Source organism: Dermacentor silvarum, chromosome 8 (assembly GCF_013339745.2).
Source record: "Dermacentor silvarum isolate Dsil-2018 chromosome 8, BIME_Dsil_1.4, whole genome shotgun sequence".
Taxonomy (NCBI): domain Eukaryota; kingdom Metazoa; phylum Arthropoda; class Arachnida; order Ixodida; family Ixodidae; genus Dermacentor; species Dermacentor silvarum.
In genome coordinates this window covers 31,436,681-31,450,573 of record NC_051161.1, presented here as the reverse complement: position 1 = coordinate 31,450,573, position 13,893 = coordinate 31,436,681, and the positions used below count along the sequence as shown (strand labels likewise).

Genomic DNA, 13,893 nt, shown 5'->3' with positions numbered 1-13,893 from the left:
TTGGAATGTGAAAACGGTTGTGTACTTATATTTAGGTGCTTGTTAAACAACCCCTGGTGAGCAAATGAATTCACAGCATTTGATTATGAGGCCTTACTGCTCAAATGTTGCTTTTGTGTAGCAAAACCCATCAGTCAATGTAAATAAACGTAAAAGCTGTAAGACGAATGCTTATTCTATACGAGAGCAGCTTTATAGGCATTATTTTGACTGTCTGTGATTTTTTTTTTTTCATTTTGTCTGCCTCTGAATGGGATAAGTACCAATCTGTGAACATTTTGTAGTGGTAGTGTTTGAGGGTTTATCTCAGTAAAAGACAGGACGCTTTATCAATAGTCATATTGTTATTGCAATTTAGCTTGAAGGCCCCGAGGTACTACTGTACTTTGACCTTTGATGAAGGGTACTGGAAAAAAAAAAAAAGAAAGAAACCAGGGGATAAGGAATACCTTTGCCTGTGGCATGACATTTACTCTTATCATATTAAATGCACATAGTTCATGTCTTATATGTATATTGATCATTACTACTTAAGATCATTATAAGCTTGCTGCTTTGGTTTGTGTTTTGTTGTAGTGTTGATCAAAATGTAATTTCATGTATTCAATCAGGTGACGGAGAGCAAGAGTGTTCTTGAGCAAGCTCTGCGTCTAGCTCGGTGTCTCCAGAAGGAGATGATCGCCCTTCACAACTGGATGGCTGCAACAATGGAAGAAATTGAGAAGCCTCACGAAGCTGATGATGAGCTCAAGTTTGCAGAGGTAAATGGAAGAAACATGTAATGCTGGAGCAAGTGAAATTTTCTTATGACCGATGTGGCACCTATGGCTTGCAAGCAATGGCGTACACTCAATATGAGAACAACCATTGCTTATTGTTTGAGATAGGTCAAGCATACATATTTAATCTTCCAATGCTTGCAGAACGAGCTGGAGGGAAAAAAAACGTTAGCTTTTTGTTATTGAAGAAATTTGAGTAATGCAGACACAACAGATTTACAAGCATCAGTCGTGAATGATTACAAAAACATTGTGGACAGGTGTTTTATTAAACAAACAAATGTAACCTATGCAGAAATTACTGCATAAACCCCTAGTTATCCAATGCTGTTATACTAGGCATCTTGAATACAACCACACCATGTCTTCCCTATTTTTTTTTCTTCTTAGTGTTGCTTATGAAACAGACTGAGTGGCTCACATCTGGTTGGCATTACAGCCTGTCAAATGCCTGAGGAAGGACTTGTCTGTGCCTATCTTTTGCTCATCTTTAGGGCACTACGTCCGTCCCCAGGCTGGGTCTCCACTACTTTTGCAGTGCCTGCCCAGTCGCTTCTCACTGCATGGGAGCCAGCCGTATACTATGGAGACACTATGCACCTGATATTTTATGCCTCTTGTCGCTGCCACTTCAGGCCTCGCTCCTTTGCTTCAATTCAGTTCAGTTTTATTTCCTTAAAGACCCCTTTGTGGTGAAGGCACCACAAAGGGGTCGTAAAGTATTACATAAGGGGTGGGTACATTTGATAACATACATAAGAGAAACAGGTTTTTAGAAAAGCTGAACATGAAAGCTACATTTCGCAGGTGTATAAAAACAGAAAGGAAAGAAAAAAAGAAAACCCGCCACAAATGACATGTGAAAGAAGAGATTATTTTTTAGCCAAAAAAGACACATTTTTGAAGAACGATGCTGGGAAAGTGCAGCGACATGGTGGGGAAGAGCTTTGCGGGGGTGCGAATCTGATGCTGTGCGGGAAAAAAAAAAAAAGATGAAGCAAAAGTAGTTGTATGGGTGCGTCTCCCTAATACTTGTAGTGGGTGCCCAGTTCGTAGCGATATGCTGGCGGGTGGTGTGATATATGGCTCTGGATTTAGGGAACTGTAAAAGAACTTATAAAAGAGGCAAGGGCTGGCTGTAGCTAAAGTCCCTAGATTTCCTGCTCTTTCTTAAGTAGCGACATCTACTCCGACGGCCGCCATTATCTTCCTAGATAGCATGCGACCGTTAACGGCCGCTGCCATCTACGCTGCTCGCAGCAGCGTGCAAGTGATTGCGGGGGAACAGCGTTAGGAAGAACATGGCTGCCGGAATGAGCATCGCCCAATGAGATTCGTCGGCGGTGCTTCAAAGCTTGTCGCTACTTAAAGAAAGCAAAAAATATCTAGTGACTTTAGCTGTAGCGTGGCAACATGCAAAGGGCTGTATATCAGATTTTGCTCTTAAGGATGATAGCGTACGTCATATGAGTGGGATGAATGGATGTATCTGGCCATGCCATGCGATGAAAGAAAGTTTACGTCACCCTAAACGTACCCCATAACTTGTGAGTAGCTATTGGGAAAGTGGCACCCTGTAAGTGACAATTGACTCTTGGTTTTCGTGTCATTGGGCATGCATTGGAAAAATACAGATGACTGCACCTGACAGCCAGTAGGCCTTTCAAAATTTTGCGCTCTGGTCTCTCTGCACTGCTGCTTACACAGGGCAAGCTGCGTGAGTTGGAGCAGAAGAAGCCCTCGATGATCGCCATTGTTGAGCTCAGTGAGGGATTGACAGCGCTTGCGCCTGGGCACAAGCTTCCCTCACTGGCCAATACTGTGCGCACCCTCAAGCAGCAGTGGGCAGCCTATTGACGACAACCTGCGCAAGAAGGTGCCCCTGGTGAGTGCTTTTTCTCAACTGAGTTGCTGGTGTCTTAACCTGGAACCGCTTGGCAGGTTTTTCGTGGGCGGAAAATCGGTGCTCGGCAAACATTTGTGCCGCCACTGGCACGAAGGCACCTGCACATAGGAAATGCCATCTGCTCGTGCCTGGTTAATTTTTTTACCAGTAAAGAACTAACAATCATATTCTAAAGGAATTAAAGACGGAACTTAGCAAGTTTCTGCTCTTGTAGGGTAAGAAATTGCTGCTCTTGTAGGGTCCCAAGGATGTGGAGAAGATGTTCTCCCGCTTCTGCAACCACCTGACGGCCATCAAGACGTGGCTCGAAGGTGCTGAGCTTTACTTTGTTGCCAAGACAGAGTACAAGGAATCAGCTGCTGGGCAGAGAAAGCTCAAGGTCAGAACGCCTGCTTTGTTATTGTTTTGTTTACTATTATTGTTATTTTTTGCTATTGCTGCTGCAAGGTGCATGAACAATTTAAATACTAAAGAAGAATTCTATTCGGAAGTCATGATGCATAATGCCATGCATGCATTCTTTTGCTTTTCTGCTGGTGATTGTTCTGACAGAATTATCACTGTTATCTTATTATCAGTGCCATGCCAGCTGCACTCGCTGTATTGGGAACTTTGTGAACATTGTCATCAATTCAGTAGCATGACTGGCACGTCTAATGATATTGTTCCTGAATAGCGTAACACATTCTTTAACAGAGGCAAGCACCATCGACTATATTGAAATGTGTAATGATGCATGTTATATATTATATATAACTGGTGGGCTAGAACAGTCGTATTTGTGTCGGCAACTGTCAACTGCGCTCACTGCTAGCATTGTCACTAAAGTGTTACCTTGCTTTCTTGGCACAGGTTTGTTTTTAACAAAGAGTTTGATTCTTCCCTTTACATTTTATTTTAGTGTTTCTGCTTCAGCACTTTCACTACCTCTTGACATTTTCTTTCCCTCATATTTCATGCAACACCTCTTGCCATTATGCCCATGCATGAAAACAATGGCTTGGAAATGCCAACTCATTTGGTGGCTAAGCTTTTTGCTGAAAGCTGTGCTTCTGTCACCAGAAATTTTTTGTATGCGTTGCTCCCTTTTACAGAATGCAGATCTGCTAACTTAATAAGCATATGCCTGAGTACATTGTAATTTCATATGTACTAATGCTTTGCAGTATTAATGCGAGAGCATTACTTGGCTCATTGTGCGAACCCACCATCATCAGAAACCCATGGCAGAAAAGCCGTGGCAGAAAAACGTCACACAAATTACGTCATCTTATTTAACCCCCCAAAAAAAAGTGTCCATGGGGAGGATTCGATCTTCTGGCGCACCGCTACTGCTACCACTCCATAGCTGAGCATGCTAACCACTGTGCCACCAATGCATTGAGCTACCACTACAACGGGCGACAGTGATGAATGTCTTTGAGGCTGTGCATGTGGTTGGGCTCTGCCTGGTGGGTGAATCACTAGATGATGCACGGCGCAGCGCAAGCACATGGTGGATCGGGCAGCATGCCTCATCGCAAGTTTTAACTTGCGTTCCCTACTGAAACACATGGACGACGTGGTGCATGATGTGTACGTCAGCAGAGGCGACACACTTTGCCTCATGGAGACACGAATGAGGCCAGATGACAAGAGACACATCACGGAATACTCGTTTGTGTGTGCCACTAAGCAACCCGACAATGTTGCCACCAGCGTCGCCATATACGCCAAGCCAGGACTTGAACTACGACCCATCCAGCTCGGAGACTGCTTCGGGGCAGACAGAGATGTGCGCTGTGCAGTTCATAAAAACGGGACTCGTGGTTGTGTGTGTATATGTGGTGCCGAATCCGTCTCAAACAGACGCGGCAGCGTTCGTGTACAGGAATCTGCCTACGCTGTGGCAAGTCCATGCTCGTCATAGGAGACTTCAATCAGGACACACATTCAATGCAGCAGCACTAAACTCAACAACATTTCACTGCAACACTAAACTCGGCGATGTAACTTGGCAACACACTCGGCAACAAGTAATGCTCTCGCATTTACCCATCATAAGAATTGCCTAGGTGCCCCCATATTTTTTGCTACTTAAAGCAAATTCATTATTTATGGACTCATTGCGCTGAGGTGGCATCTGGTTCATAAAATTTTCTGTAGATTTGGGAAGCTTGTTTCCGTTTTAGCATTGCTATGTAACATTTAAACTACAGTGGAATCTCTTTTATACGATTCTGCATAATACGTTTTTCTGGATACATAATACATTTTTTTCTCATACAGTCAAACCTTGATATAACGAACCTTGATTTAACGAAATTCGCAATGTAATGAACTATTTTTATTTCCCCATCTTAGTTCCATTGAATTAACGAAACCTCGATATAACAAAATTCTCGATATAACAAGATTCTTGATATAACGAAGTTTTTCGCTGCAAGTACAACTTCGTTATATCGAGGTTTGACTGTACACCATTTATTTTTCTTATATATGATTATGTTCGGATAATACCATTTTCGGATGATAAGTTTTATTTTCCAGTTCCCGTGAAGATCATATCAACAAGATTCCACTGTATTTGGTTAATTTGACTGCTTCATGTTTTGTTTATGTAATTAGTTGTTCTTGCTTGTGTTCGCAGAACTTGCAGATGGAGATGGCTGAACAGAACACGAGGGTACAAATGCTCAAAGAGGAGGCGCTTGAGCTGTTGCGTCAGGGACCCAGGTACAGCAAGACTGTTGAGTCAGAGCTGAGTGCCCTCAGCGAGAGGTGGAATGCTGTGGTCGAGAAGCTCAAGGTTACTCTTCCTTTATCTACTCTCGTCTGTTCCTTGTGCTCACCGACAGTATGCATGCATACAGTGCCCAATTAGTAGAAAAAAAAAAAAGGAAGAAAGAAAGGCACCATGTGGGGTTGTTTTGTACAGTATGGGCCACTGTTAGAAAAAGGAACATCTAATCAGTGATAAGGCAAATACAACTGGGACATTTCGTTGTCTTTATCAAGAAGGAGTGGTTGATTTAATCAGTTGGATGTACATTCAGCACATAAAAAATGAGTCTGATGGCCTTTATGTCAAACCTTGGCAATAATTGATGGCAGAATACCAACTGTGTGTTTTCTTTAACAGGGGACCGTGCTGTGCATAGTTAAATGTACAGGTAGGTCCATTTTTAAAGGCAACATGCAGGCAGTGGGCAACTTTTGGGGGCTGCAGTTTGCTGGTGCCCATGGAAGTGCTGCCGATGAACTATGTAGGTACACAAAGAAGAGCCACCGTAATCTTCCGCATATCATCTACGGCGAAGCTGGACGTTTCCAGATTTGCTGCAGAAGGGACTTCACTCATGTTCTGCTATTATGTGTTCCCTTTAGCAATGAACCTGCGTGCACATGTAGCAACTACTATTTGTTCAGCTTTGGTATTCTTCTAGAAAGATGGCAATTTTGTGTCATGCATTTCATTTTTTGGCAATTTGTCGCACTTATCTATTTGTTCATTTATTGAAGCTCTACACCTTTTTCAGCCTTTTATTTATGAAAACTGGGTGGCGTGGGATGCTGTACGTGTCTCTTGATCACTCCATGTTTCGCAAGTCGTGTGGAGTTTTTCCTCTCAAGTTCTTGCTTTCATAGGTACATTAGGCTTCTTGGGCTCATTGTGCAGCATTTGCTTTTTCCTACAGCCATCTACAAGTGCACGTGAGGCAATCATTATATGTTAGCCAAGCCATTTGGAATTAAATTGTGTATCCCAGTAAAGAAAGCTTTTTATAAAATTTTTGGTGGTTTGTTGATGCCTGGAAAAGTAGGTGTCGGTTGTTTTAGACTTAGAGACTATGACGGGCTTTAAATCTTGGAATGTTTATAGTACCACTAGATGAATGTGAGCTGCCTTGGCGCCAGTGCTCAGCTGTCAGGTTGGTAGCTGATTTTTAAAAAGTGTGTGCAATTTCTTTTTTTAGACCACACATACCATAGAACCAGTGTGCATAGAGGTTCAGCGAAGCCTCCTGAATGAGCTGAGAGCATCACCTGTCAACCTGTCATCAACTTCATCAGAGGCAGACTTGTCAGCAATTGAGCAGCTTGAGGCCAAGCTGCGTCAGGTGAACAAGAGGGTTGAGGCTCTGGAGACACACTTCGACAAGGGCATTGAACTTGTCACCAATGATGTCGTCGAGGAGAGTGAGCAGACGATCAAGGTGAGGTTATGATGTGTTCTTTACTCTAGATAATTTGTGTTACCGGCAGAAGCAACGCAAGAACATTGAAAAAGTGCCTGTGTGGCTATAGCAGATCTCTACAACCTCCCTGAACATATATTTAAATTAATGATGGTGATGATTATTATTATTGGATGTTATTGGCTCAAGGGCCAGGTGTGACCAAAGAGCACCAAGGCAATAATAATGAGCTGTCAATGGTGCATTAAATGGTTTAAATTAAACAAGAGACAAGAAAAACCACCAAGATTGCATGTGTGGGCCACCATGTGTGAGCATGTGTTTGGTTTCCGAGGGCAGAGAAGAAACTGTTTTTTTTCAGAGCACTATTGCAGTCAAAATTTTTACAGAGAAGCTGTATATGGCTAGGCTGAAACACTTGTGGTTCGACCACAGAAACCCTCCGGCGGAAATAAACCTATTCAAAACCTATCGAACACTATTGAAAACCCGCGTCTCATTCACTTGGTATGTGCCAAAATTGGCATGGAAGGGTACGAATGTATTACTAACATGACTGATAGGTCATGACATCAATGACATCACATGCTCATCAGTTACGTCACGATTAAGGATAATAAATTTGCGTGTGGTGCATACCACGGCCACACATTGCAGCTTCGCTGGTTTACCATCTGTACGGGGTGCATGGGCGGTGAACTTTTTTCACTGATACAGTTGTTTTTATGTCATTAGGTTTTAAGTTGTGTGTCCTTGATTTAACATCCATGATACAGGTGGGGATGGTTAATCTGTCCTTTCTCGTCACTTGCATGCCTTGTTTTTTCTCCTATACATGGGCTTTCTTCTGCCTGAGCTTCTACATTAGCAAGTTTTAGCAGCTTCTGATGCGTGTTCTGCAATTCACTGGTTGTGTGGTCTTTCCATTTGCAGAAGCTCTCTTCAGAGATTGAGCACCTTGGGCTGGCCGTCGACCAGGTGTCGACAGATGTGGACAGGGCTGCGCCACGCTTGGGTCCCGTGCCTGCAGCTCTCGAGCGCCTCCGATCAGAGACAGAGGCGTTGGAGTCCAAGTGGAACACAGTGCGCAAGGCAGCTGAGCAGCGCCGCTCCCACTACCAAGACCTGGTGGTACGCTGGAAACTACTGCAGCAGCAAACAGATGCAACCGTGGTGCAAATGGTCTTGCTGCTGAGAAATCTTGAGCACGCACGCACAGTCCAGAGTCGCCAAAAGGTATGTGCTTTAGTGATGGAGCAAGACAGCACAATGAGTGATGTTGGCAAATGATATGGTAGCTAGCTGGCTGTACAGTATTGCAAGACATTGTTTTTAAGCAAAGAAAAATAAATTATGGCAGAAGCATTCTTTATAAGTGCATTAAAAGGGACTTGTTCCTGCTAAGAGGTCACTCACAGTAACAAACTGACAGAATAAACATTGGTGTCAATTGATGGTGTGGGGATGCGTGACTCTCACGCGTCCCCTGATGTTTTCCCCGCATGGCTCTCGTCTCCTGTAATCCGGCTTCGCCGCATAGCTTTACGGCGGCGGAGTTACAGCTTATTACGAGAGATGGCTCCAGTGTTGCGCTGCTAATGCCACCTGACGGCGGGGGGGTTACGCGGGCGCAAAATGGAGAAGGCTGTTCCTCTTCGTGTTGGGATCGGTGAGCGATGCGGACGTCCCGCATGTGCGCCGATCCACGCTTCGCGAGACCGTCTCGCGTGGCTACGAGCAGGGCACCGGTATGGACGAACACGGATCGTTGGAACACACCACCGTTCGTGTGACCGTACACGTGAACGACTAGGCGATGGTGTCATAGCATGGGGCGAACATAACCACTGCTGGCTGTCTCATTTGTTAGGTCATGTTTTATGTGCATATTGTCACCTGTAGTAGTGGGCATAGGGCAAGCGCAGAGGCGCAAGAAGAAAGAAGTGCGCGTGCTAACCGCCCCGCTCGATAGCTGCCTGTTTGTCGTTAGATAACTCGGGATTAATGTCGACGGTGCCCAGTCACTTGTCAGCCAGCCTCACTGGTTCAGGGGCAAAACATTCAGCTACGTGTTCCACTTCTTCGGCAAACGCTATCGAAGTACCGCGGAAGAGGTGTCGATGCTCATTACTAAAGCTGGTGACTAGCAACTTAGATCGGCCATCACGAAGCTGTAGCACACTCCTGGCCGCACAAACACCTTGTGTCAGTAGATGCGCTAAGTTACTTTCTGCGACCACTCCACCTTCGCGCATTCCACCGCACATCACTTCGACTAGAACACTGGCTCGTGGAGGAAGCGTAACACTTTCGGCGGAAACACGTAGCGCGTCATCACGTCGATTGTCGTCGTTTGCGTCGATTGCTTGGTCGGCTGAGAAGGTGACTACACCGCCCCGTAAGTCAATAACAGCGCCGTATTCCTGCAGGAAGTCAACTCCGAGAATGACGTCGCGGGAGCATTCGCGTAGGACAAGGCAACTTGCCACGAATGTCGATCCTCGAATCCGAACTCTTGTCGTGCAGGTTCCCAGTGGAGTAACGACGTGACCGCCAGCCGTACGAATCTGCGAGCCATGCCAAGGTGTAATTACTTTCTTCAGAAACGTCGCCATCTTCCCGCTTAATATAGAATAGTCCGCTCCGGTGTCCACTAAAGCGCTAACCGCGTAACCGTCGATCACCACCGGTATGTCGAGCGAAAGCCGGTCATTCCGTTCAGTTGATGGCGTACCGGTACCCTTGTTTACTCGCGTCGATCGGAGGTCTTCAGCGCGTCGACTGCCAGCGGCCTCGCCCCCAAAGGTCGCTGTAGTTAGTTTTCCCGGCGGGGACTTGGCGACCGTCCGCTCGAATACCGCTGGGGCGATGGTGAAAATCGCCTTGGCGACGGCGAGCGTGACTGCCGCCCAGTAGGCGGTGGCATGCGTTGCTGAGCCAGATAATCCTCAATGTCCCGAGGTCGTTGGCCCAGTCGGGGTGGCGGCGAATAGGCAGAAAAGCCCCGCAACCCGAGGCGTCGGTATGGGCACTGGCGGTACAAATGATCTGCCTCACCACAGTGGAAACACAGAGGACGGCGATCCGGAGTGCGCCAAACCTCTGACTTCCGAGGGGGCATGCGTCGATCATCGGCGTAATGCACTGGTCGCTCTTGCGGAAGCACAACCGGAGAAGCGGCATGGGGAAACGGTGGAGGCGTGCGTCGTTCCTCGATGTATGGCACCGGTTGGGCTGGTGGGAGTGCAACCGGATGAGCGGCTTGAACAAACAGCGGCGGGGACGAAGCAGGCTGTCGCAAGACTTCTGCGTAGGTCGCACGGTGGTGTACAGAAGGTGCAGGCGCGGTGTTAGAAAAAGGAACGGTGGACCGGAGCGCTTGGTGCACTTCATCTTTTATTACACTCGCAATGGAGCTCACCGTGGCTTGTGGGGTGCCGTAAACCTTCAGTATCTCTTCGCGCACAACGGTGCGGATGAGGTCACGAAGGTTGTCATTGTGGCTTCCGAGGGCCGTGGACATGTCCGTAGTCGCGTTCACTTGCCGCTCGTAAAAGTTAGAGCGCTGCTGAAGCGTCTTCTCCATACTGACCGCCTCGGATAGAAATTCGGCGACAGTCGGCGGAGGATTGCGCACCAGACCAGCGAAGAGCTGCTCCTTCACCCCTCGCATCAGGTGACGCAACTTCTTGTCCTCGGTCATTCCAGGGTCTGCTCGTCTGAAGAGGCGCGTCATATCTTCAACGAACGCGGTAACGCTTTCGTTGGGAAGCTGGACGCGGACCTGAATTGCTCGTTCGGCTCGTTCGCGGCGATCAGGACTGGCGTAAGTGTCCAGTAGATGACGGCGGAACTCGCGCCACGACGTCAGTTGCTCCTCACGGTTTTGAAGCCATGTACGCGCGCCGTCCTCGAGGCAAAAGTAGACATTCCTACGTTTAGTCGCGTCATCCCATTCGTTGTATTCGGCGACGCGCTCGAAGTCGGTCATCCAGTCTTCGACGTCTTCGAAGATGTCGCCATGGAACGACTTCGGCGCCAGCGGGTTCTGAAGTGTATACCGGTTCGTCATTGCACGTTCCATACCGGTTGAGGTAGTCTGAAGCACTACGGTGTCTTCAGGGGGCAGTCCCCGGATCCTGCGGCTGGTCCGATGGATGGGAGTATGGACTAACACAGGGCTGGTGCTTCTGCTCCCAGGAGGAGTCTGTGGCATGAGTGATAAATACCCAGCACCTCCACCACTTTGCCACGGGTCTTCAAAAGGGGCTGACGACGTTTATTGGGAGCGGCTGGGGCTCTGGCGAAAACGGCAGCGAGAGGCAACTTTGCCACGGGTCTTCAAAAGGGGCTGACGACGTTTATTGGGAGCGGCTGGGGCTCTGGCCCGGGGCGGTTAGCACGCGCACTTCTTTCTTCTGCGCCTCTGCGCTTGCCCTATGCCCACTACTACAGGTGACAATATGTTTCTGTGTCTACAGTGGAACCTTGTTGATATGATTCTGCATAAGACTTTTTTTGGGATATTCCGTTTTTCCCCCCCGATAATACGATTCGGTTGGATGATACATTGGATGATACGATTTTCGGATGATGCGCTTTATATTTCGGTTCCCGTGAAGATCATATCAAGGAGATTCCACTGTATGGGTTCTCACCCTAAATAAATTAGTTGGAAGTCCAGCCAGTGTCATCATCAGTTTTTTTTTGTGTCTCGTTTTCAGTGTGCATCCTTTTAGTGGTGTTATCTGCTTAAATAAGCGCATTAGTAGTCCATATTTCGGGTTGTGGGATAAGGGGAGTGGGGGGACTGTTCTGACAAGGTACTTTTTAAGGTATGTTCTATTAACATAGTGTTTGTGTGTTTAGCGAGGCAGAGTTTATATAAATAACGAGCTTCTGAAAAATATGTTAGTTCCAAGTCAGCGTCCTGTTTTTGCATGCATGGTCTATCTGTGTCTTTGTCTTTTGTGCCGTACCAATGGTGTCGTGGGCATGGCCGCTGGGAACTTGCAGGCAGCTCTGGAACAAGCTGCACGTGTAGGCCAGGAGGTGTCCTCCCTCCAGCAGCAGGCGCGATCCCTGGAACAGGAGCGAGGTGTGCCCTCAGCGGCCACCCAAGCCCTCCTGCAGCGGTTGCTTCAGCTCTGGAACCAGGCTCAGGGCCAGATTGCAGTGCTCCACTCTCCCGAGCCGTCGTGTCGTGTCGCTGACGGCACGCAGACCGAGCAGCCGCTGGCGGTCATCGTAGACTCTGGTGCCGTCACCTGCATCCCCGACTACGTGGCCAAGGTGGCCAAAGTGCGGGAAGCCCTGCTCGCTGTTGGGAGGCAGGCGCATGCCCCAGAACTCTGTGGCAAAGACTTTGAGGACTTTGAGAAACAGGAAGGCATTCTCAAGGTGAGCTGACGTCAGATTCGTAGCATAACTTCATACAACGGAAAGACGCAACACACCAATAAAAAGAGAGGCGAAAGAAAAGAGCGTGACGTTCTTTCCTTTCGCCTCTCTTTTTTTTTTTGGTGTGTTGCGTCTTTTCGTTGTATGAAGCATGTACCAACTAGCCCAACAACAAGTTTTATTAAGATAGATTGTAGCATAACGATGTTTTGTGAGTTCTAGCACGTTGCTTGCCACATATTAGTATTTTCTCCTGCATTTCGTGCAAATTTGCCGAGTGTTTACTTCATTTATGTAGTGGTGGCTGACTCTCTGTGCATTTGTAATGTGTAGTTGCTGTATAGTTCTGCTGCCCAAGTAAAGACACACTCTTTAATGACACTTGGGCTGAACATGTTTCGTCATGCTTTACATTTATATGGTTGGGGGTACTTATGTTGGGTAGCACTCTTTTCACTTTACTGCATGAGCGTAGACTCACTTATATGTGATGGCATTCTCTCATCATATAAAACCATTATTTTCACCACTAAAAAGAAAAAAGAAATATTATTTCTGTCATTGTGTTCGAACATAGCCATCATCTAAAAACAGTTATGAAATGTCATTAGTAAGAACAAATATTTCGCTGCTCTTTGTACATACGCACACGCATGAGCTTTAGTGATTGGATGTTGTGTACCTTGCATCCTTCATAGCCTTGGTCGCAAGGCATAATTTGTAGATTTGTTAGGATTTTCACTAGAAAGTCAGGTTGGTGCACTTGGCCTTTTATATTGCCACAGTCTGTGAAAGAAGCCCTGGATGCCCTCAAGCCTACCGTGGACTCTGTGAAGCAAGAACAGGCAGCCATAATGCAGAAATCAAACGACAAAGATGCCTTGGAAGTGTCTCGTGCAGTCGAAAAAATGAGTGAAGACTGGACCAAGCTGAAGCAGGTCTACGCAGACCGTCACAGGTATGCTGCTGTCTGTATGATGTGCAAGTTGTCATGGTTTGATTGAGATAAAGTTGTGCAAAAAGAAAGGTTGGCCTGCCTACCAAGCATCCTGTAATTTGCTTCTGTGAATGTATCACGTAATAACTTTGTGGTAACTCATTTGTTGTCTTATATCTCTTTCATAAAATGGTCACTAACACCAATGAAAGCTTCACTTAAACAGACTCCTACAACGTATGGGATCCATGAGTTCTTTTAATTGTAGCTTGCATGTAAATAATGCATTTTTTTTGTTCCTAGTGCTGCATAATTCATTTTTGAGATATCACTAATATAGCCACTTGCAATCATTTGTTGTATGCTTTGTGCATATCTAGTGAACATTAATTTCTTTCTGTTGTACTTTTTCAGTCGTTGGCTGAAGACACGCGAGTTTTGGCAGCAGTTTGATTCCAGCATTCGTGGCCTCAACCTCTGGATGGAAGAAATCGAGACAATCCTTGTTCAGTGCCACCTTCCGAATGGAGATCTGGACGTGGAACTTTCACAAAAACACCAAGAGGTAAGCCTGTTTGATTAACTCAGTGTTCGTGTCTCTAGACTTGCGAGGAAGATCATGTTTAATCACATTATGAATCTTAATTGATGTTTTACAGCCAAGCTTTCATTGTACTTTGCAAACAAATAGTT

General features: G+C 46.3%; 1 protein-coding gene across 22 annotated transcripts in view; it reads left to right on the top strand.

Moving 5' to 3' along the window:
• The first annotated feature begins 2,525 nt into the window (after window positions 1-2,525).
• Window positions 2,526-13,893, top strand: part of LOC119460956 (dystrophin) — a 392,574-nt gene continuing 381,206 nt past the window's right edge. For all 22 annotated transcript variants that reach the window (XM_049672005.1, XM_049672006.1, XM_049671994.1 and 19 more), the window contains exons 1-8: window positions 2,526-2,664; window positions 2,924-3,064; window positions 5,315-5,473; window positions 6,642-6,881; window positions 7,797-8,099; window positions 11,880-12,263; window positions 13,049-13,221; window positions 13,615-13,765. In XM_049672005.1, the coding sequence (XP_049527962.1) occupies window positions 2,945-3,064; window positions 5,315-5,473; window positions 6,642-6,881; window positions 7,797-8,099; window positions 11,880-12,263; window positions 13,049-13,221; window positions 13,615-13,765 (1,530 nt within the window). In that variant the 5' untranslated portion in view covers window positions 2,526-2,664; window positions 2,924-2,944. The remainder of the gene's footprint in view (window positions 2,665-2,923; window positions 3,065-5,314; window positions 5,474-6,641; window positions 6,882-7,796; window positions 8,100-11,879; window positions 12,264-13,048; window positions 13,222-13,614; window positions 13,766-13,893) is intronic.